This window comes from Dreissena polymorpha, chromosome 7 (assembly GCF_020536995.1).
Source record: "Dreissena polymorpha isolate Duluth1 chromosome 7, UMN_Dpol_1.0, whole genome shotgun sequence".
In the NCBI taxonomy this organism is placed as follows: Eukaryota; Metazoa; Mollusca; class Bivalvia; order Myida; family Dreissenidae; genus Dreissena; species Dreissena polymorpha.
Window position 1 is genome coordinate 62,537,399 of NC_068361.1, and position 24,413 is coordinate 62,561,811.

General features: G+C 38.6%; 2 protein-coding genes across 2 annotated transcripts in view; one reads left to right on the forward strand and one right to left on the reverse strand.

Moving 5' to 3' along the window:
- The first annotated feature begins 9 nt into the window (after positions 1-9).
- LOC127836968 (queuine tRNA-ribosyltransferase catalytic subunit 1-like) lies at positions 10-16,348 on the forward strand. Its single transcript, XM_052363644.1, has 9 exons — positions 10-277; positions 1,247-1,315; positions 1,980-2,118; positions 3,094-3,172; positions 6,460-6,575; positions 10,212-10,350; positions 11,802-11,877; positions 13,011-13,205; positions 16,011-16,348. Exons 1-9 carry the CDS (start codon positions 53-55, stop codon positions 16,233-16,235), a joined length of 1,263 nt encoding a protein of 420 aa, XP_052219604.1. The 5' UTR covers positions 10-52; the 3' UTR covers positions 16,236-16,348.
- LOC127836966 (uncharacterized) overlaps positions 16,244-24,413 on the reverse strand; it is a 37,126-nt gene continuing 28,956 nt past the window's right edge. Inside the window, exons 12-16 of the mRNA XM_052363642.1 lie at positions 23,057-23,169; positions 20,451-20,520; positions 20,054-20,178; positions 18,981-19,068; positions 16,244-18,137 (exon numbers count right to left, since the gene is read on the reverse strand). Coding sequence (XP_052219602.1) covers positions 18,019-18,137; positions 18,981-19,068; positions 20,054-20,178; positions 20,451-20,520; positions 23,057-23,169 — 515 coding nt within the window. The 3' untranslated portion in view covers positions 16,244-18,018. The remainder of the gene's footprint in view (positions 18,138-18,980; positions 19,069-20,053; positions 20,179-20,450; positions 20,521-23,056; positions 23,170-24,413) is intronic.

Consider the following 24,413-nt stretch of genomic DNA (forward strand, 5'->3'; position numbering starts at 1 on the left):
ATTTCATTGGCTGATTAATGGGGATTCCCCAGAGAGGTTTGGGATACCGAACATGGCGACCAAGAGAGCACACGCGTTGTCATTTCAAATTATTGCAGAATGTTCCACGACCAAGGCACGGGTTGGCAAAATGACACTTCCCCATGGGGTGGTGGATACACCAGTATTTATGCCTGTTGGCACCCAAGGGACGTTAAAAGGCATGTTACCCGAGCAACTGAAGGAATTGGACTGTAGAATCATGCTGGGGAATACCTACCACCTGGGACACAGACCAGTAAGTATGGTCGGATGTATAATATACTGTACTATTTCCCAATCCCCAGTGACATTAAGTTGAACTTAAGGGGCGGTCAAAGAAAGAAAATACTTGCTTGATTAGGAGTTTAAATAATTCCATCAATATGCTCTATTTGTGGAACATATTTGTATTGCCTTTCTATGCCTTGCCTAATGGATGCACCTTATTGTTGGGTTATTTGGATTTGAATACCTTGTTATATATATATATATATATATATATATATATATATATATATATTTCATAGTGATTATCCCCCGCCATCGGCGTTGTCCGTCTTTCCGTCCGTCCGGAGCCATTTCTTGGAAGTGCTTTGACAGATTTCATTGAAACTTGTTATGAATATATATATGGATACTAGGATGATTTGCGCCAACTGGCATTGTACACAATCTGTTAATAACGGAGTTATGGCCCTTTGTATCTTGAAAAAAATGCTTTTTTTGAGTGTCAAATATAACACTTTTGTGTCCAGAAGCATATTAGCAGGGGATATTAATTCAACGAATTTGCTTTTTTTTCAGAGATTTTTCATTAAAATTTGATTATTTTTCATTCAAAACAATGTTTGTTCTAATTTATATCATAGCCCCACGCTAACCACCTGTGCTCTGTACCCAGGAGTTTCAATGGATACTTGTGCGAGGAAATAAACCAATGAGCCTTGGCTGCATACTGCACCCAATGCAAACATACGACTAACATCTGATTCTCTGTCATTTGGGAGTAAATGTGACGGCTGAAGTCGCCTAGACTTAGTATTAATATCAGACTAAAAACCGATGCTTTTGCCTATACCTTTCTGTAAACCTTAATTTTATTCTCCCAGGAAAAGTGCTATACATGACTTGTAATTATAAATAAAGTGATTTATATTAGGGTCCTGACCATGGGAAAATTGATGTGATTAAGTCTTGAAGATATTTACTGTACAATTTGTTTTAGGGTCCAGATCTGCTTGAGAAAGCCGGAGGTCTCCACAAGTTCATGAACTGGGACAGATGTTTGCTTACTGTGAGTTAACTTTTTCTTATAAAAACTGACTAAAAAGAAAAACAATCAAATTAGCATATCACCAAGTATTATAATGAAACTTAATCAAGTTATTTTTAACAAAAAAGATACTAATAAACCTAGAGGATATTTGTTGGATTCGATGGAATATCAATTTTATTTTACGAGTGATCATATAAAACAATATTTTATATATGATCACGAGTGAATCAAAATCAATATTCCATCGAATCCAACAAATTTTTCTTTTTATTGTATGCTTTTTTTCACCGTTTATTTACATTCCAAAAGAGTTTAAGTGGATTAACGATGTCATTTCGTCAAAAAAATGATGTCATTTTGCAGTAAAACAGTGAAAAATATCGATATTTTTCACTGTTATTTTTCACTGTTTAAAATAGTGAAATATCAGTTTTATTTCACTGATATTTCTCTATAAACCACCGGAAAGCATAAAATAAAATTCTTATCTTTCATAGTGCAAAAACTTAGCAAAAATTAAAAAAAAAAAAAAAGAACACACATGTTCGTCAATTAAAAAAAGGTCTCATGGCCTCTTTCTTGTGCGAATTAAAAGAAAGTTAAATAAAAAAACAAGAGAAAATTCATCATTAATCTTATCAAAATATTAATAACAACATTTTCATTGTGGTTTTGTTGATAGGACAGCGGTGGTTTCCAGATGGTTTCACTTCTCAAACTGGCAGAGATCACAGAGGAAGGTGTGAAGTTTGAGTCACCCCACGATGGCTCAGAGATGATGCTCACGCCTGAACACTCCATCCATATACAGAACTCTATTGGTAAACTTTCACAGTGATTTTTCATTGAAATGGAAATGATTAATTTTTAAGTTAGAATACCTTAATCATGACTTGCCAGCCGCCACATTATGAATTTTTGTTTTCCTATTATTTTATGTCCTTATACAATTATTACAGCTTTTTTGTCTTATTTGTTCATGTCAACTCTGAGTGTGTGTGTGATGCATTGTCACACAGTCAGCAAATATGACCCCCAATTGAAATATCATTTTGTATCCCGGTTATACCCCCACAAAGGAAGTTTAGGGGGGGATATAGGAGTGAGCTTGTCGGTCTGTTGGTCTGTCGGTCTGTCCGTCTGTATTAAGTGTCCTCTCTCTAATTCAAGTTGTTTTCATCAGATCTTCACCAAACTTGGTCAGATGTTGTATCTAGATGATCTTAAGGCCAAGTTTGAACATGGATCCTGCCGGGTCAAAAACTAGGTCACAGGGTCACTTAGTGTGTTTTTTAACATTCAGCATGGTGTCCACTCTCTAATTCAAGTAGTTTTCATCTGATCTTCACCAAACTTGGTCAGAAATTTTATCTAGATGATCTTAAGGCCAAGTTCGAACATGGGCCATGACAGATCAAAAAATATGGTCATGGGGTCACATAGTACATTTTACACATTCCGCATGGTGTCTGCTCTCTAATTCAAGTAGTTTACATTTGATCTTCACCAAACTTGGTCAGAAGTTGTATCTAGATGATGTGTAGGCCAAGTTCTAACATGGGCCATGCCGGGTTAAAAACTAGGTCACAAGGTCACTTAGTGCGTTTAAACATTGAGCATGGTGTCTGGTGTTTTTTGTGAAGACAACATGCAAAATATTCTGTGTTTGCCTCTGTAATATATTTTTTTGCTGGCTACAAAATGGTATCTTGTTATTATTATCAGCAACAGTTCTTAAAGTGCATAAGAATTTCCAGTGAGTGCCCTCAGGTTTATGTTTTATTGCCTGTCCCCAGGAGCAGACATCATCATGCAGTTGGACGATGTAGTACACAGCACAACCACAGGGCCCCGCGTGGAGGAAGCCATGCACAGGTCAGTGCTGCAGGGACAAATGTTGTAAACATGTCAATGATTGCTTGCAATTTGCATCATTGCTTTATGAATGTTTGAAATGATTTTGGCAGTAAACAAAGGTAGTTAGTGCATAGCATTCTAAGAAATCATGTTGACACAGGCTAATCAGGAACAAAACTTTAGGCTTTTATGTTGTTGTTGTTTTTTTGTTCAAAGGAAGTCTATACTCAGCAAAACCAGTTTTTGCAAAAAGTGTTGACCTGATTTGCCTGTGCATACTGCAGAGGCTAATCTGGGAACAACACTATAAGCACATGCATGAGCCTGTGCATACTGCAGAGGCTAATCTGGAACAACACTATAAGCACATGCATGAGCCTGTGCATACTGCAGAGGCTAATCTGGAACAACACTATAAGCACATGCATGAGCCTGTGCATACTGCAGAGGCTAATCTTGGAACAACACTATAAGCACATGCATGAGCCTGTGCATACTGCAGAGGCTAATCTGGGACAACACTATAAGCACATGCATGAGCCTGTGCACACTGCAGAGGCTAATCTTGGAACAACATTATAAGCACATGCATGAGCCTGTGCACACTGCAGAGGCTAATCTGGAACAACACTATAAGCACATGCATGAGCCTGTGCACACTGCAGAGGCTAATCTTGGAACAACATTATAAGCACATGCATGAGCCTGTGCACACTGCAGAGGCTAATCTGAGAACAACACTATAAGCACATGCATGAGCCTGTGCACACTGCAGAGGCTAATCTTGGAACAACATTATAAGCACATGCATGAGCCTGTGCACACTGCAGAGGCTAATCTTGGAACAACATTATAAGCACATGCATGAGCCTGTGCATACTGCAGAGGCTAATCTTGGAACAACATTATAAGCACATGCATGAGCCTGTGCATACTGCAGAGGCTAATCTTGGAACAACATTATAAGCACATGCATGAGCCTGTGCACACTGCAGAGGCTTATCTTGGAACAACATTATAAGCACATGCATGAGCCTGTGCATACTGCAGAGGCTAATCTTGGAACAACATTATAAGCACATGCATGAGCCTGTGCACACTGCAGAAGCTTATCTTGGAACAACATTATAAGCACATGCATGAGCCTGTGCATACTGCAGAGGCTAATCTTGGAACAACATTATAAGCACACGCATGAGCCTGTGCACACTGCAGAGGCTTATCTTGGAACAACATTATAAGCACATGCATGAGCCTGTGCATACTGCAGAGGCTAATCTTGGAACAACATTATAAGCACATGCATGAGCCTGTGCACACTGCAGAGGCTAATCTGGGAACAGCACTATAAGCACATGCATGAGCCCGTGCATACTGCAGAGGCTAATCTTGGAACAACACTATAAGCACATGCATGAGCCTGTGCACACTGCAGAGGCTAATCTTGGAACAACACTATAAGCACATGCATGAGCCTGTGCACACTGCAGAAGCTTATCTTGGAACAACATTATAAGCACATGCATGAGCCTGTGCATACTGCAGAGGCTAATCTTGGAACAACATTATAAGCACACGCATGAGCCTGTGCACACTGCAGAGGCTTATCTTGGAACAACATTATAAGCACATGCATGAGCCTGTGCATACTGCAGAGGCTAATCTTGGAACAACATTATAAGCACATGCATGAGCCTGTGCACACTGCAGAGGCTAATCTGGGAACAGCACTATAAGCACATGCATGAGCCCGTGCATACTGCAGAGGCTAATCTTGGAACAACACTATAAGCACATGCATGAGCCTGTGCACACTGCAGAGGCTAATCTTGGAACAACACTATAAGCACATGCATGAGCCTGTGCACACTGCAGAGGCTAATCTTGGAACAACACTATAAGCACATGCATGAGCCTGTGCACACTGCAGAGGCTTATCTTGGAACAACATTATAAGCACATGCATGAGCCTGTGCACACTGCAGAGGCTAATCTTGGAACAACATTATAAGCACATGCATGAGCCTGTGCACACTGCAGAGGCTTATCTTGGAACAACATTATAAGCACATGCATGAGCCTGTGCATACTGCAGAGGCTAATCTTGGAACAACATTATAAGCACATGCATGAGCCTGTGCACACTGCAGAGGCTAATCTTGGAACAACACTATAAGCACATGCATGAGCCTGTGCATACTGCAGAGGCTAATCTTGGAACAACACTATAAGCACATGCATGAGCCTGTGCACACTGCAGAGGCTTATCTTGGAACAACACTATAAGCACATGCATGAGCCTGTGCACACTGCAGAGGCTAATCTTGGAACAACACTATAAGCACATGCATGAGCCTGTGCATACTGCAGAGGCTAATCTTGGAACAACACTATAAGCACATGCATGAGCCTGTGCATACTGCAGAGGCTAATCTTGGAACAACACTATAAGCACATGCATGAGCCTGTGCACACTGCAGATGCTTATCTTGGAACAACACTATAAGCACATGCATGAGCCTGTGCATACTGCAGAGGCTTACCTTGGAACAACACTATAAACACATGCATGAGCCTGTGCACACTGCAGAGGCTTATCTTGGAACAACACTATAAGCACACGCATGAGCCTGTGCACACTGCAGAGGCTTATCTTGGAACAACACTATAAGCACATGCATGAGCCTGTGCACACTGCAGAGGCTAATCTTGGAACAACACTATAAGCACATGCATGAGCCTGTGCACACTGCAGAGGCTTATCTTGGAACAACACTATAAGCACATGCATGAGCCTGTGCACACTGCAGAGGCTAATCTTGGAACAACACTATAAGCACATGCATGAGCCTGTGCACACTGCAGAGGCTAATCTTGGAACAACACTATAAGCACATGCATGAGCCTGTGCACACTGCAGAGGCTAATCTTGGAACAACACTATAAGCACATGCATGAGCCTGTGCACACTGCAGAGGCTAATCTTGGAACAACACTATAAGCACATGCATGAGCCTGTGCACACTGCAGAGGCTAATCTTGGAACAACACTATAAGCACATGCATGAGCCTAGTTTGCCCAGAGCAAGACTTTGTCATTATTAGAGTTGCATTATGTAATTAAATGCCGAAGGTAAATATTTGTGTTTGATGTGTTATTAGTCAAACCCTATAGAAGACACAAGATGTCTTAAGAGAATTGATAATACTCCTGTTTCTTGATTGTTAGCAACATACTTCTTTAAATATTAATTCCACAAAAAATTAAGTTTAACGCTCACAACGTGTATTGCTGTCTGTTTCAGGACCATAAGATGGCTGGATCGCTGTCTGCTTGCTCACAGGCGTCCTCATGATCAGAACATCTTCCCCATTGTACAGGGGGGCCTGGACGTGGAGCTCCGCAGGCAATGTGCAATTGGTAAGGCAGCTCTTGACTTGGAGCTACTCAGGCAATGTGCAATAGGTAGGCTTGCTTTGGACTTGGAGCTACGCAGGCAATGTGCAATAGGTAGGCCAGCTCTGGACTTGGAGCTCCACAGGCAATGTGCAATAGGTAGGCTTGCTTTGGACTTGGAGCTCCACAGGCAATGTGCAATAGGTAGGCTTGCTTTGGACTTGAAGCTTTGCAGGCAATGTGCAATAGGTAGGCTTGCTCTGGACTTGGAGCTCCACAGGCAATGTGCAATAGGTAGACCAGCTTTTGACTTGGAGCTCCACATGCAATGTGCAATAGGTAGGCTTGCTTTGGACTTGAAGCTCTGCAGGCAATGTGCAATAGGTAGGCTTGCTCTGGACTTGGAGCTCCACAGGCAATGTGCAATAGGTAGGCTTCCTCTGGACTTTGAGCTCCACAGGCAATGTGCAATAGGTAGGCTTGCTCTGGACTTGAAGCTCCACAGGCAATTTGCAATAGGTAGACTTGCTCTGGACTTGGAGCTCCACAGGCAATGTGCAATAGGTAGGCCAGCTCTGGACTTGGAGCTCCACAGGCAATGTGCAATAGGTAGGCTTGCTCTGGACTTGAAGCTCCTCATGCAATGTGCAATAGGTAGGCTTGCTCTGGACTTGGAGCTCCACAGGCAATGTGCAATAGGTAGGCCAGCTCTGGACTTTGAGCTCCACAGGCAATGTGCAATAGGTATGCTTGCTTTGGACTTGGAGCTCCACAGGCAATGTGCAATAGGTAGGCTTGCTCAAGACTTGGAGCTCTGCAGGCAATGTGCAATCGGTAAGCCAGCTCTGGACTTGGAGCTCTGCAGGCAATGTGCAATAGGTAGGCCAGCTTTTTGCCTAAATTTCCTTCTGTAAATCTTTAAATTGGGAGATATAGATCTTTTCACTTGCTTGGTACATAATTTCACAAACCCGTCTAAATATTATTTTACTTGCATTTTCACGGAGTTCTGAAAATGTTGAGTTTCTGTGCTCTTTTTATTTGTTTACAAACAAATAATGCTGCTTTGGACAAAACTGATGCAACTTCCCTTTTTTAGGGAATTTTTTGGACTGTAGTTAGCAGATTTTTACTCATCTTGGAATTTTTCTTGTGTTTAATAAAGAAGGTAACACATCGCTGAAAGCATGTCTTCCAATCAATCTGACTACAATGGATATTTTTTAACAGGACAAGATGATCTTGTGGGGGTATAGTGGATTCAATGTCTGCCTAGCAATCAGAAGATCCCTTGGTCAATACCCATTCTGGGATTTGTTTTGTATCTTTTTATTAACCAGGTTTTCCGAAGGAAAAAACTGGTAATAAGATTGGCGAATGCGGGCGGGCTGGCTGGCGGGCGGGCGGAACAAGCTTGTCCGGGCCATAACTATGTCGTTCATTGTCAGATTTTAAAATCATTTGGCACATTTGTTCACCATCATTGGACGGTGTGTCGCGCGAAATAATTACGTCGATATCTCCAAGGTCAAGGTCACACTTTGAGTTCAAAGGTCTAAAATGGCCATAAATGAGCTTGTCCTGCCCATAACTATGTCATTCATTGTGAGATTTTAAAATCATTTGGCACATTTGTTCACCATCATGGGACGGTGTGTCGCACGAAAGAATCACGTCAATATCTCCAATGTCAAGGTCGCCACGACTAAAAATAGAATTTTTTTATAAACAAACTTACAAAGGGGGTTAATTTTGTTTGTTCATTTCAAAAGTTCAGTTTGAGTTTTCTCCCTTTATCAGATTTTTTTTTCAACAATGAAAACCTGGATTTGTGACAATTTTGTCCCTTGTTCGTATTGCAAAGAATTGTCACAATAAGTACCTCAAGTTTTTTTCCTCCACATTTTCATCTGTGGCACATATGCCATGAATTGAATCTAAATATGACAAAAAATAAAATGATTAAAAATTTTATATGGTTCCATTAATTTGTTTCCCACGTGTTAACCTTCAAATGTTATAAATTATTTTAGAAGAAAGGACATACAAATGAAGGACCATGGATCAGATCAAATTTTCCTGGACTTAGGAAAATTGGTCTCTGACTGTGGTTAATAACAACTACTGCAGCAAAGGTTCCCTGTTTAAGAGCTAACCAAGCGAGATGTTGCAGAGTTTGCTATTGGTTGTTTTAGAGCTGACCAAACGAGATGTTGCAGGGTTTGCTATTGGTATTTTCAAAGCTGACCAAATTAGATGTTGCAGAGTTTGCTAATGGTTATTTTAGAGCTAACCAAGCGAGATGTTGCAGGGTTTGCTATTGGTTGTTTCAGAGCTGACCAAGAGATATGTTGCAGGGTTTGCTATTGGTTGTTTCAGAGCTAACCAAGTGCGATGTTGCAGGGTGTGCTATTGGTTGTTTCAGAGCTGACCAAGCAAGATGTTGCAGTTTGCTTTTGGTTGTTTTAGAGCTGACCAAGGGAGATGTTTCAGGGTTTGCTAATGTTTGTTATAGAGCTGACCAAGCGAGATATTGCAGTGTTTGATATTGGTTGTTTCAGAGCTAACCAAGCGAGATGTTGCAGGGTTTGCTATTGGTTGTTTCAGAGCTGACCAAGGGGGATGTTGCAGGGTTTGCTATTGGTTGTTTCAGAGCTGACTAAGGGAGATGTTGCAGTGTTTACTATTGGTTGTTTCAGAGCTAACCAAGCGAGATGTTGCAGGGTTTGCTATTGGTTGTTTCAGAGCTGACCAAGAGAGATGTTGAAGTGTTTGCTATTGGTTGTTTCAGAGATGACCAAGGGAGATGTTGCATGGTTTGCTATTGGTTGTTTCAGAGCTAACCAAGCGAGATGTTGCAGGGTTTGCTATTGGTTGTTTCGGAGCTGACCAAGCGAGATGTTGCAGGTTTTGCTATTGGTTGTTTCTGTGCTGACCAAACAAGATGTTGCTGGGTTTGCAATTGGTTGTTCTAGAGCTGACTAAGCGAGATGTTGCAGGGTTTGCTATTGGTTGTTTCAGAGCTGACCAATCGAGATGTTGCAGGGTTTGCTATTGGTTGTTTCCGAGCTGACCAAGCGAGATGTTGCAGGGTTTGCTATTGGTTGTTTCAGAGCTGACTAAGCTAGATGTTGCCGGGTTTGCTATTGGTTGTTTCAGAGCTGACTAAGCTAGATGTTGCAGGGTTTGCTATTGGTTATTTCAGAGCTGACTAAGCTAGATGTTGCAGGGTTTGCTATTGGTTATTTCAGAGCTGACTAAGCTAGATGTTGCAGGGTTTGCTATTGGTTGTTTCAGAGCTGACTAAGCTAGATGATGCAGGGTTTCTATTGGCTGTTTCAGAGCTGACCAAGCTAGATGTTGCAGGATTTGCTATTGGTTGTTTCAGAGCTGACCAAGCAAGTTGTTGCAGGGTTTGCTATTGGTTGTTTCAGAGCTGACCAAGCGAGATGTTGCAGGGTTTGCTATTGGTTGTTTCAGAGCTGATCAAGCGAGATGTTGCAGGGTTTGCTATTGGTTGTTTCAGAGCTGACCAAACAAGATGTGCATGGCTTGCTATTGGTTGTTTTAGGGTAACCAAGCAAAATGTTGCAGGGTTTGCTATGGTTGATTCAGAGCTGACCAACAAGATGTTGCAGGGTTTGCTATTGGTTGTTTCAGAGCTGACCAAGAGAGATGTTGCAGGGTTTGCTATTGGTGGACTCAGTGGTGGGGAGGAGAAGACGCAGTTCTGGAGAATGGTGGACGTCTCTACTGACCACCTGCCCAGAGAGAAGCCTCGATATCTCATGGGAGTCGGGTAAGGGTACACAAATATTTAGGAGGGTTGTTGCAAACTGTTCTTCCACACAAATACATCATGTTGTTTTGGAAAACTGTGCTACAAATATTCAATAAGGTGAATGCAGAGTAATCCTTGTTCACACAAAAAATTAACTTGATGTTTTTATAAAGTGTTGTCGTGGATCAGCTTTATGGATTAACAAAAGAGATTTCTTTAGACAAAAAAAATCAGAAATTATCCCCTAGAATTATCCCCTGTGGACAGCACAATGTGAGAATTTCATAAGTCTGTGTACCTGAGTAGCTTATCATCATAGTTCAGGCATTGCACACGGAAGATGGAATATGGGTTTTGATTCAGTATTGATTGAAGCCCAACAGATAATCTTTGAGTTATTGCAAAACTATGAGATCCCAAACAAACGGGTTGCTGATATAAAGAAACTTGAATGGCTAAGATGTTAAGTTCTTTCACCTGATGTAATCATTTAAGACAAATGTTTTATTCAGTTAGCTGGGCACTTATTCACATTAGATACAGCAGTCTCTTAAATGAGGTTGTCACAGTAAAAATGCCAAAAACATAACAAATATGTCACAGTGAGGATCAACATTGGAACCTGAGTTTTTATTAGGTTTTTTATCCCCCGCCAGAGGCGGAGGGATATTGTTTTGGCGTTGTCCGTCTGTCCGGCTATCCGTCCGTCCGGCCGGCACTTTTGTGTCCGGAGCCATATCTTGGAAGTGCTTTGGCGGATTTCATTGAAACTTGTTATGAGTATATATATGCATAAGAGGATGATGCACGCCAAATGGCATTGTACACCTTCTGTTAAAAACAGCGTTATGGCCTTTTGTATCTTGAAAAATTGCTTTTTACTATAGGCACTTTTGTGTCTGGAGCCATATCTTGACGGTGCTTTGGCGGATTTCATCGAAACTTGGTATGAGTATATATATGCATAAGAGGATGATGCACGCCAAATGGCATTGTATACCATCTGTTCAAAACAGAGTTATGGCCCTTTGTATCTTGAAAAAAAGCTTTTTACTATAGGCACTTTTGTGTCCGGAGCCATATCTTGGAAGTGCTTTGGCGGATTTCATTGAAACTTGGTATGAGTATATATCCCCCGCCAGAGGCGGAGGGATATTGTTTTGGCGCTGTCCGTCAGGCTGTCCGTCCGTCCATCACTTTTGTGTCCGGAGCCATATCTTGGAAGTGCTTTTGCGGATTTCATTGAAACTTGGTATGAGTATATATATGGATAATAGGATGATGCACGCAAAATGGCATTGTACACCATCTGATAATAACAGAGTTATGGCCTTTTGTATCTTCAAAAGAAATTCTTTTTTTAGTGTCAAATATAACACTTTTGTGTCCAGAAGTATATTGGCGGGGGATATCAATTCAACGAATTTGCTTGTTTATTATATGTTATTTGATTACCATTTTATTTTCAGGTTTGCAGAGGATCTGGTTGTGTGTTCAGCTCTTGGCTGTGATATGTATGACTGTGTGTACCCCACTAGGACTGCTGTAAGTGTGAACACCGTGTTCTATGTATAGCTGTGTGTACCCATTAGGACTGCTGAAGGAGTGAACACCTTGTTCTATGTATGTTTGTGTGAACCCCACTAGGACTGCTGTAAGTGAGAACACCATGTCTATGTATGACTGTGTGTACCCCACTAGGACTGTTGTAAGTGTAAACACGATGTTCTATGTATGACTGTGTGTACCCCACTAGGACTGGTGTGTCAACACAATGATCTATGTATGACTGTGTGTACCCCACTAGGACTGCTGAAAGTGTGAACATGATGTTCTATGTATAACTGTGTGTACCCCACTAGGACTGCTGTAAGTGTGAACACGATGTTCTATGTATGACTGTGTGTACCCCACTAGGACTGCTGTAAATGTGAACACGATGTTCTATGTATGACTGTGTGTACCCCACTAGGACTGCTGTAAGTGTAAACACGATGTTCTATGAATGACTGTGTGTACCCCACTAGGACTGCTGTAAGTGTAAACACGATGATCTATGTATGACTGTGTGTACCCCACTAGGACTGCTGAAAGTGTGAACATGATGTTCTATGTATGTGTGTACCCCACTAGGACTGCTGTAAGTGTGAACACCATGTTCTATGTATGATTGTGTGTACCCCACTAGGGCTGCTGTGTGAACACCATGTTCTTTGTATGATTGTGTGTACCCCACTAGGACTTCTGTAAGTGTGAACACCATGTTCTATGTTGTATGACTGTGTGTATCCCATTAGGACTGCTGTGTGAACACCATTGTCTTCATGTTTAATTATTCCATGACAGCCCTACCTTTGGTCTAGTTACATCCAGCTATTACTGGTTGTTTAAGCTAGAGCAATATTTTGTCTATTATTAGTGGATAACAGTTGATATTTTACAATGAATGCATTGATTGCTAAGTAAACCCTCTAAGTTTTCTGATTCTAATGAGTTAAACTAATTATCAATTTGTCAAAATGGTTCTTTAATTTGATTTTTTTAACAGACTAGTGTTGGTAATTATTTATTGAGATACTCTTCATGTTCATTAGTTATAAAATAATTATTAAGTCCACACAATGTACTGCCACACGGGAGTTGATAAAGTGTTTTTTTCAGACTTTCCTGCATTTCAGAGGTTTGGTAATGCGCTAGTACCAGAAGGGAGTCTGGCCTTGAAGAACAAGAGTTTTGCTGATGACTACCAACCAATAGACGCACACTGCACATGTTCTACATGCCGCAACTACACTAGGGCCTACCTGCATACCGTGGCTACAAATGAGGCTGTGGCCAGCTCTCTCATTACAGTGCACAATGTGGCTTATCAGGTAAATAATACACAATGGAGATTCATTAGTTGCCCAGAATGTTTATTTTTATGATATCTTGGCTTGCTCAAAAGGATTGAATTAGTTTGGCACTTACAAATTTGATTTTCAGTAGTAAAAATGCGTGTTATTAAAAAGTGATATGATTAATTACTTACTGTCTTGATATGACTGATTACTTACTGTCTTGATATGACTGATTACTTACTGTCTTGATTTGACTGATTACTCACTGTCTTGGTATGACTGATAACTTACCGTAACTTTATTTGTGTGACTGATTACTTATTGTCTTGATACGACTGATTACTTACTGCCTTGATATGTCTGATTACTTATTGCCTTGATGTAAGGAATTACTTTCTGCATTGATATGACAGCTTACTTTGCATTGATATGCCTTATTAATTAATGTCCTGCTATGACTTATTACTTACTGCCTTGATATGTCTGATTACTTATTGCATCGATATGCCTTATAAATTAATGTCCTGATATGACTGATTACTTACTGCCTTGATATGACTGATAATTTACTGTCTTGACTTGACTGATTACTTACTGTCCTGATATGACTGATTACTAACTGCCTTTATCTGCCTGATTACTTACCGCCTTGATATGACTGATTGCTTACTGCATTGATATGCCTTATACATTGCTGTCCTGAAATTACTGATTACTTACTGCCTTGATATAACTGATTATTTACTGTCTTGATATGCCTGATTACCTACTGCCTTGATATGACTGATTAATCACTGCATTGCTATGCCTTATAAATTACTGTCCTGATATGACTGATTACTTACTGCCTTGCTATGACTGATATGTGTTGCATGATCAAATCTGCTCAGATAAGTTCTGATTTTCCCACAATGTACTAAGTCTTGTGTACATTTCATCCACTGTACAGCAGAATTTTTTTTGCAATTGTTAAAAGTCTTATTATCTAGATGCTCTTGTAATACTTTATTTTATTATTCCCCCAGAACATAGGTTCTGGAGGCATGTTAAAATCGCAAAACTAAAAAACCGTCCGTTTGTTAGTTAGTCCGTCACTCCGTCCGGATTAGTTTCCGCTCAATAGGTCAAGCAATTGTCATAAGATCTTCACCAAACTTCATGAAAATGTGTAAGGCAATAAGATCTAGGACATGTTGGATAATCGGCCAAATTGATCCAGACTTTCCTGAGTTTCGGCCCTTGAATCATCTTTAAATTGGGTTTTGTCTCGTTTCCGCTCAATAACTCGAGCAATTGTCATCAGATCTTTACCAGACTCCATGAAAATGTGGAAGGCAATAACATCTAGGTCATGTTTGATAATCGGCCAAATAGACCCTGACACTCCTGAGTTACGGCCCTTGAATCATCGTAATTTTTTTTTTCTCTTTTCTGCTCAATAACGCATTAAATGTCATAGGATCTTCGCCACACTTCATGAAAATGTGTAAGGCAATAACATTTAGGTCAAGTTCAATAATCGGCCAAATTGACCCAGACACTCCTGAGTTACAACCCTTGAATCATAAAAAAATTGCGTTTTTTCTCGTTTCTGCTCAATAACACCAGCAATTGTCATTATATCTTCACCATACTTCATGAAATTGTGTAAGGCAATAACATCTAGGTCAAGTTCGATAATCTGCCAAATTGACCTAGTCACTCCTGAGTTACGGCCCTTTAATCATTAAAAAATTGCTTTTTTCCTCGTATCTGCTCAATAACTCGAGCAAATGTCATAGGAATCTCGCCATACTTCATGAAAATGTGTAAGGTCATAACATCTAGGTCAAGTTTGATAATCAACCAAATTGACTTAGACACTTCTGAGTTACGGCCATTCAATCATTTAAAAAATCGCATTTTTCTTGTTTCCGCTCAATTACTCAAGCAAATGTCATAGGATCTTCGCTTCGCCACACTTCATGAAAATGTGTAAGGTCATAAGATCTAAGTCAAGTTCTATAATCAGCCAAATTGACCAAGGCACTCCAGAGTTACGGCCCTTGAATCATAAAAAAATTGAGTTTTTTTCTTGTTTCCGCTCAATAACTCAAGCAATTGTCTCAACGGATCTTCAACAAACTTCATAAAAATTTGTAAGGCAATAAAGTCTAGGTCAAGTTCAATAATCAGCCAAATTTACCCTGGCACTTCTGAGTTACGCCCTTGAATCATCAACATTTTTCGTTTTCGCTCAATTACTCAAGTAATTGTCATAGGATTGTCACCAAACTTCATAAAAATGTGTTAAGCAATAAGATCTACGTCAACTTATGTAATCACCCAAATTGACTCAGACATTCCTGAGTTACGGCCCTTGAATCATCGAAAAAAAAAATCTTTTCTTCTTTCCGCTCGATAACTCAAGCAATTGTCATCAGATCTTCACCAATCAGTCATTTTTATGTGCCCGGTAGGATGGCATATAGCAGTCGCACCATCCGTCTGTCTGTCTGTCCGGCACACTTTTGGGTTTAGGTTTAGAAAAATGCTCATAACTTCTGTGTCGCTTCAGATGTAACCTTCATATTTGGTATGCATGTGTATATGGACAAGGCCTTTCCATACGCACACAAATTTTGACCCCTTTGACCTTGACCTTATCCTTGGGTCCGCATTAAGGTTTCAAAATCTACACTTAGGTTTCAAAAAAGTATTTTTTGGGGGCATATGCTTCTGATGGAGACAGCTGTTGTTATAGTTCTAAATTGGCAACGGTTTGTCTGTTTTGAAAAGAGAAAAACAGATTGTATATATAGACTATAGATTCTTATTGTTTAATATCACTTATTGCAGTTGGATCTCATGCGAAGTATACAGCTAAGTATCAAAGAGGACAGATTCCCTGCTTTTGTCCAGAAATTCTTCTCTATACGACACCCAGATGGACACTACCCAGAATGGGTCATCCAGGCACTGGACAAAGTGAATATCACACTACTGCACAACAGTGACTCGCAGTCGAACAAACTGGACATTGCGGGGAGTGACCATATAGGACAAGATGGTATCAAAGTGTGACACTGGGAGATTTATAAACACTTTATTGGAAACTTATGTATAGTTGTATAAAATTCAGTGTTATATACAAAATAATGTTATTTTATTCTATAAAAAAAAATAATTGCAACCTGGTTAGTTCTGGATTTTCTGAGTTTGGTTATGGATTTTTTTTACACAAATAAAACAGTACATGCACTTAGCAAATAATATCAGTTTAACAAACTTTGGGTTATGCCTGCCATCCTTGAAGGTTTCTATATTCTGTTTTAGGTTTTTATATATTTATTTCAAAATAAACTTGACTGAATATAAATATCACAACAAACAAAAGGAATGTATACAAGTATCATAAGAAAGTGTATAAATCTTCCACCAAAGACAGCAGTATATTTGTGATATCAGTCTACCTATATGTTAATATATCTTGTTATTTGTAAACAAACACTCAATAATTATAATTTAACAATTGCTTCAGTACCAAGTCTAAAACTCAATGGACTGCCAGAAGTACAAGAACTGCATATCATAGTTGTAGAAAATCTAAAAATCAAAACCCTGCAGACTTCTTAAGGTTTTCTTGGATATGCAAATTTAGTAACTTATGTTTTTAAGTTTCACACTGCCTGCAACTTAACATTCACTTAAGTGGAAAATAATGAGTGTTAGTGTTTGCCAGATGTGTCGATACAGAACAGAAATGAATTGAAGATATGACAGTCACTAAGGAATGGTGGTGTTTTAGTTACTTATAATAATGAACACACAAATTAATATCAACTAAAATAATAACATATTATAAATATTGCTTTTTAAAACGATGAGTAACAAAGCAAAAAAAAATTAAAAAGTATATATAAACATTGTTAAATTGTAGAAAAATATGAGATTCCAAACTTAGTTGTAAAATACTGGTATCAAAATTAATCGAAAAGCATAAAACATTGAATCAATATCACAATGAGAAAATTTGATAGCTATATTATAGTGTTTACCAGTTTAAATTTGAAGCAACTGTATTTGGTCCTATAGAGACCAGATAATTAATGAAAAACATGCAGCAAGTTTATCTGGCATGGCTTATTGAGAAACACCCAATATTTACATACATAGCAACATTGCTTGCTAAACTGCAAACATCTAATTTCATACATGTAAATGCATCAAAGGATAAAATAATGTGCACATGATATATTTCCAGGAAATTTATAAAAAGCAATTTTTGTGTGTGTTGAGCTTTAATTCCCAATGAATATTGTTTGAAAAGTTTCATTTCCTAATGTATGTTGTGTAAAGCTTACATTCTCATATATATTGTGTGTAAAGCTTAAATTCCTAATATATATTGTGTGTAACTCTTAAATTCCTAATGTACCAGTATATTGCGTGTAAAGCTTAACTTCCAAAAAAGTTTCATGACATGCTAGTATAAAGTGCAACCATATTTAATACACACCCAATTTTATTTAATGTGAAATGAGAAAAGATTTCTAGTCCAGAAAACTTATATTGAAACTTATGCGTAAAACACTTGGTCTCATACATCGTCAAGTGAGGGTAATCAATTAAACATAAAAAATATTGTGTTTGCTTTACATAAGAATGAGTAACAAAACAAAGAAACAAACAGAGTATACATAAAGGAGAAAATGTAGAAAAATATGAGATTTTAAAAGTTCTTGTAAATTATGTAGCAGTCTGCACAGATTTATAGGAGACGCCAAAGACCACTTTTTTGTATTTATTGCTTTAAGATCATCTCTTTTTCAACAAAACCCAGCTCAGATGGAAAGTGCAGGGAGTCTTATTCCTGTGTCTTGTAAGGCACCTCCACGTCAAACCTCTTGTAGATGACGAAGGCCCCAGCCAGTCCCAGCAGGGCTCCAATGATCAACATGCCTATACCGAGGCCTGCCATCGAGCCTGTAGGGCGGGAAAACATGACATACATGTGATTCAGAACTTGTTTATGAAGTAGATGAAGGAAATACTATCACAACTGAAGTTAATTTAGAATTTCTGTATAAAAAAATGTATATCAGATAAATGGGATTTCATGCATGTGTGTAAAGTGTCATTCCACAATAGCCTGTGCAGACTGCATAGGATAATCAGAGGTGACACTATGTTTGTACTGGATTTTCATTGAGAACAAGAGATGTGCTTGTCAGAAACACAATGCCCCCTAATGCGCCGATTTGAATTAATTTTATTTTTTTGACCTTTGACCTTGAAGGATGACCATAACCTTTCATCACTCAAAATGTGCAGCTCCATGAGATACACATGCATGCCAAATATCAAGTTGCTATCTTCAATAAGTTATGACCAATGTTTAAGTTTTGAGACAGACACACAAACATACACACATACAATGACAGACAGACAGGCCAAAAACAATATACCCCCGATCATTTGATCCTTAGGCATAAAAATACCATTATAGCTGAAAGTGTCATCCCTTATTAGCCTATAGGTGTTGCAGACTATGACACTTTAGGCCCATGCATTTATTTCTGCTTTCTCAGTGGCATATATTAAAATGTCGTAAATTAACATAATTATACACCATTGAATCATGATTTTTTCATGTCATTAATCTAGACATTAAATGTGCAGGGACTGCAGGTTAAATGTCACCATTGTATTAACGTACTACACTAAGCTTCACTGCTTCAGTCTAGTTAGTTTACTATTTTGTTGCTTTAATTGTGTGGTTACATTTAATAGACCCTCAGTTACTGATCTGCATTTCAAGTCACTCACCAGGTCCATACTGCTTCATTGTGGACTTCTGACCGTCTGTAGTTTCTGCTGCTGACTCCCACAGTGACCCTTTCTCAATCATCAGGTGCTGGAAACACAGCAAACACACACCTACATACAGCAGCTCAATGAAAATATTCAACACAACAAAAAACATGGCATTTCCATAAAACCATGTTTTCAACGTTTTAGTTATTAATTTAATGTAAAAACTTGCTCTCCACGTGAGCAACCCAGCTAATTACTATTTATATTTATATATGTTAGCAATTTTTACTTTTGGTGACCTTGACCCTAACTTGACTAGCCCCAAACAACTCAAATGTTTGGTCTGCATATACATGTAAGCAGCCTGCACACACAATTTCAGTTCAAATACCTCCATCCCATTTCAAGTTGTTCCCCAGAAACCTTTTAATATTTACACTGACCTTGACATTGATCTGACTTGCCCCAAACGCACTCCCAAGCTTAGTTTGCATGTAAGCTATGTACACATTTTAATTCACTGCAATTCCTCTATATTAAACTAAGTAATTCATCAAAAACCATTTTTCTATTAAAAAAAGACCTTGACATGGCCTTACCCATATACAATCACAAGCTAGGTCCCTTTATAAGCTTACTATATACCAAGTTTCATTAAGATTGGTCCATGCAAACTTAATGCTATCTACCACCTATGATGTTTCCATCCAGAACACATGCCAGCCATTGACCGCCCACCTGCCTGCTAATTCCCAATCTTAAAATCAGGATTTTCAACTTCTTTTTTTTTCAAAATGGTTGAAAATTCGGTAAATCAAGACTTATAACATTGAAGTCAGGAAATCTATAATTAAGCCATTATGGTGCACACATTTTGACACACTCCCTAAAATGTTGGAATGAGGACACATACATTAATGGATTAATGATTTGGGGCAAAGATAAAGAATTGTCTTGTCCAATGAGTTTGTCTCAAATTCTTCATCAGGCAACCCACAAAATCAACGAAAATTAATGTTCTACAAATATAAATGCTTTGGCAGTATGTCGTAAGCAGTGTGTAACAAAGGTTGCGGTCCTCTTACAGCCGTCTTTTTGTCCTCTGTATGTACTACAAACTGTGGCGATGTCTCAGTCTTCTGTATCTGCACAGTGAGGAAGGCCCTTGCAACGTCTATGGGAATGCCAGTAATGTTGAGGTTATGGAAACCTGGAAACATGTTTGGAAAATGTTTGCATTTTCAGTTAGAAGAGACTGCCTTTAAAAAAAATAACATAAGAGCAGAGAGCAAACTGCACAGGCTAATCTGGAATGACACTTTATGAACATGCACATGCATTAAGCCCTGTTTTTCCAAAGGCTAATGTCATAAGGTTAAAAGTAAAGTCAATGATTTGAATGGGTTCCAATTTGAAATCAATAATGTCATTGAGCAAGGTTACACACTGTATTAGTGGAGTATACATACTAATACTCCTTACCTGCTACATTGTTGTCAAGGAGATTGAAGGAGACTGTCACAGCAAGAGATCCCAGGAGGGTTTCATCCCACTAAAACACACGGTGTGCCACAAAGTGAAGAGAGGTGTTCAATGATACAATCATATATCAATAGTTTTGCAATTGTATCGTCTAGAGAGCCATTTTCTGTGAAACAATAAACATTCGTTAAAAGATGCAAATAGAAAGAGGTGTAGCTAATAAGTGTTTTCTGCCTTAGAAAATCAGAACACATTTAAACAACTTAATATATAATTTTAATACATCAATAAATTGTCCTTGTCTATGGACAGTAAAATTACCCGCTCTGGGAAATTTGGGCATGCTGGGTGAGTCCAGAAATTTTGTAAAGTATTAAATCAAATCTGGCGTTGAAAGCAGGTATACAGTCTTGTAGTTCTTACATCAAAGTATTCCAAATTGGGAAGTCTCTTAGAAAAATTGTAAACACTTATTTTGGATATTTTTATGACTGCAATTTTTTATGTGGTAATATGTGGTAAGCAGAGTCATGAGAAAATCGGTTTTATGTAAAATGCGGCTAGTGTGGCTCAAAACCAGCCAGTGCAATCTGGATAGGAGATATCCTGTCCGATTGCCAGACCACCAAACCTTGTGTAGCTCCTGTGAAAATGCGCAGGCTGGTTTGGAGTAATGCTGACCACATATGCCCTAAGATCCATGTATGCATGATGTAACACATATTTTATATTTCTTCTTAATGGCTTACCTGGAAACAAGTACTGAATGGTATTTGCTTACAGTAACAGACTGAACAAGACATGACTAGTGTTTGCTTACAGTAACAGACTGAAGAAGACCTGACTAGTGTTTGCTTACAGTAACAGACTGAACAAGACCTGACTAGTGTTTGCTTACAGTAACAGACTGAACAAGACCTGACTAGTGTTTGCTTACAGTAACAGACTGAACAAGACATGAATAGTGTTTGCTTACAGTAACAGACTGAACAAGAGCACCGCCTTGCGGGTGCAGACCGCTCATCTAAATTCTTTTTAAAGTTGAAGGGACTCTCAATTTCAATCACAAAGGAGGGAGGGGTGGAGTGAAGAGGGGTGTATAGTGTGGGTGTGTGGACATTTATTACATTATCTGCGAAAAAAAAAAAATTCCGGGGGGGGGGGGGGGGGGGGGGGGGGGGGGGGAACTCTCTGGGTTCGATGGTTGGACGGTATTTCATAAATAAAATAATCAAAATAAATATTTGTGTTTTTTAACTGTTTAAAAAAAAAAATTGGGGGGGGGGATGCGGTGGGTATAGTGTGAGGGTGTGGTGGTCATTTGTGAGATGATCTTAAAAAAAATTAAAAAATTAGGGGGGGGGATTCTGGGGGGTGGGGGGAGGGCACGGGGAATGGTTTGGGTGGAGTCTATTGTGGTATGTCAGGTAAGAGTAGTTTTGTCAAAGTATCAATCAAATCTAATCATAAATAAAGAAGTTATGGCAATTTTAGCAAAATTTAATAATTTGACCTTGAGAGTCACGGTCATTCAAAGGTCAAGGTAAAATTCAACTTGCCAGGTATAGTAACCTCATGATAGCATGAAAGTATTTGAAGTTTGAAAGCAATAGCCTTGATACTTTAGAAGTAAAGTGGATCGAAACACAAAATTTAACCATATATTCAAAGTTACTAAGTCAAAAAAGGGCCATAATTCTGTAAAAATGACAACCAGAGTTATGCAACTTGTTCTTTTACTGTACCCTTTTGATAGTTTGCGAGTGTTCCAAGTATGAAAGCAATATCTATGATACTTTAGGGGTAAAGTGGACCAAAACACCAAACTTGACCAAATTTTCAAATTTCTAAGTATAAAGGGCCCATAATTGCGTCCAAATGCCAGTCAGAGATACATAACTTTGCCTGCACAGTCCCCTTATGATAGTTAATAAGTGTTGCAAGTATGAAAGCAATAGCTTTGATACTGTAGGAATAAAGTGGACCTAAACACAAAACATAACCAAATTTTCAATTTTCTAAGTATAAAAAGGGCACATAATTCTGTCAAAATGCCAGTCAGAGTTACATAACTTTGCCTGCACAGTCCCATTATGATAGTTAGTAAGTGTTGCAAGTATGAAAGCAATAGCTTTGATACTTAAGGAATAAAATGGACCTAATCACAAAACTTAACCAAAATTCAAGTCAAAATGCACGCCAGAGTTATCCTACTTTGCCTGCCCAGTCCCCTCATGATAGTAAGTAAGTTAACCAAGTTTGAATGCAATAGCATTGATACTTTCTGAGAAAAGTGGACCTAAACGCAAAACTTAACCGGACGCCGACGCCGACGCCAAGGTGATGACAAAAGCTCATTTTTTTTTTCAAAAAATAGATGAGCTAACAAGACATGACTAGTGTTTGCTTACAGTAACAGACTGAACAAGACATGACTAGTGTTTGCTTACAGTTACAGACTGAACAAGACATGACTAGTGTTTGCTTACAGTAACAGACTGAACAAGACATGACTAGTGTTTGCTTACAGTAACAGACTGAACAAGACATGACTAGTGTTTGCTTACAGTAACAGACTGAACAAGACATGACTAGTGTTTGCTTACAGTAACAGACTGGATACGAGTGACCGACACATCAGCAAGATGGGCAACAGTGTGCTTGAAGGCAGCCACAAACTCACTCTGGTAATACATCAGCGTTTCTTTCAGTGACATCCCTACAATAAAACGTGCTCTGGTTGAACAAGGCTTATCACATGTGTGAAAAATATTTACCCAGATAAGCCTGAGCAAACTCATAACTCATGTATTGTTCATCATAGAAAATGAAATTCAGTGCTCATGAGCACCATAATTTAGCACCCAGACAGTGTTAGTAACAGTTAAAACTAACACAGTCTAGGTGCTTAATTTTGGTGCGCATTTCACTTAATTTTATTTGCTCAGATCAACAATACACGAGTTATGAGTTTTTAGCTATCAACAAATAATGAAAAAATAATTTTGTACCACATAACAAAAACTAGAAATAGAAACAAAATACAAATATTTTACAATGCCTGAAAAATACTCTACAATCAGTTTACATAAACATGATAATAACTTTTGACTGATATAGAATAAAAGAATTTGTACAAATGGTGAAACATGTTACTTCACTTCAAATACCAAAATACATTGATAAAGGAGATGGTGATTTCATATTTTCACAAACTGGTAAAGAATAAACAAATGTCACATAAAATGAAGCGGAGACTCTGTGAAAACACACACATGATACAATTAGCATACACATGTACCATAGCAACTACAACAGACACACCAAGTACAATAGCATTAACCCATACCTGCTAAGCAGGGTTCGACATTAATTTTTTTTACAGCAAGACCGTCGGACCAGCTCCTCTTAAAATGTACTAGCCCAAACCTGATGTCTACTAGACCATAAATGACATAGCAAATTAACACAATGGTGTCATGTAACTGTTTAATCAGGATTTATCAGTAAATAATCAGTGAACACCAGATTTTTTATGCATAGAGTAAAACAATAAAATAACCCTTTTTTTTGCTTTTCTTCGTCAAATTCAAGCCATGGGAACTGACTTGATTTTCCATCTACGATAAAATTGACGTTTTCGTGTTTCTTCATATTTATGTTTCGTGTCAGTTAAGCATCGGATTCTTTTTTATTTACTGATTTGTCGGACAAAAATCCGAACTTGAACAAAGTCATTCTTTAAATTACATTATCTTGTCTGATACGCAAAAATGTTTACATTGACGATACCGATTTTCGATAAAAGTCGTAAAATCATGCTCTTCAGTTTTACGACACTGCAGAAAATCATTAATATTCATGACAACTTGACCAATTGAAACAAGCAATTTCTGCAGGAAGCTCTCCTTTGCGTCTAAAAATAGCGACGAATCATGTGAATGCTCCGCGTTTACTTAAATA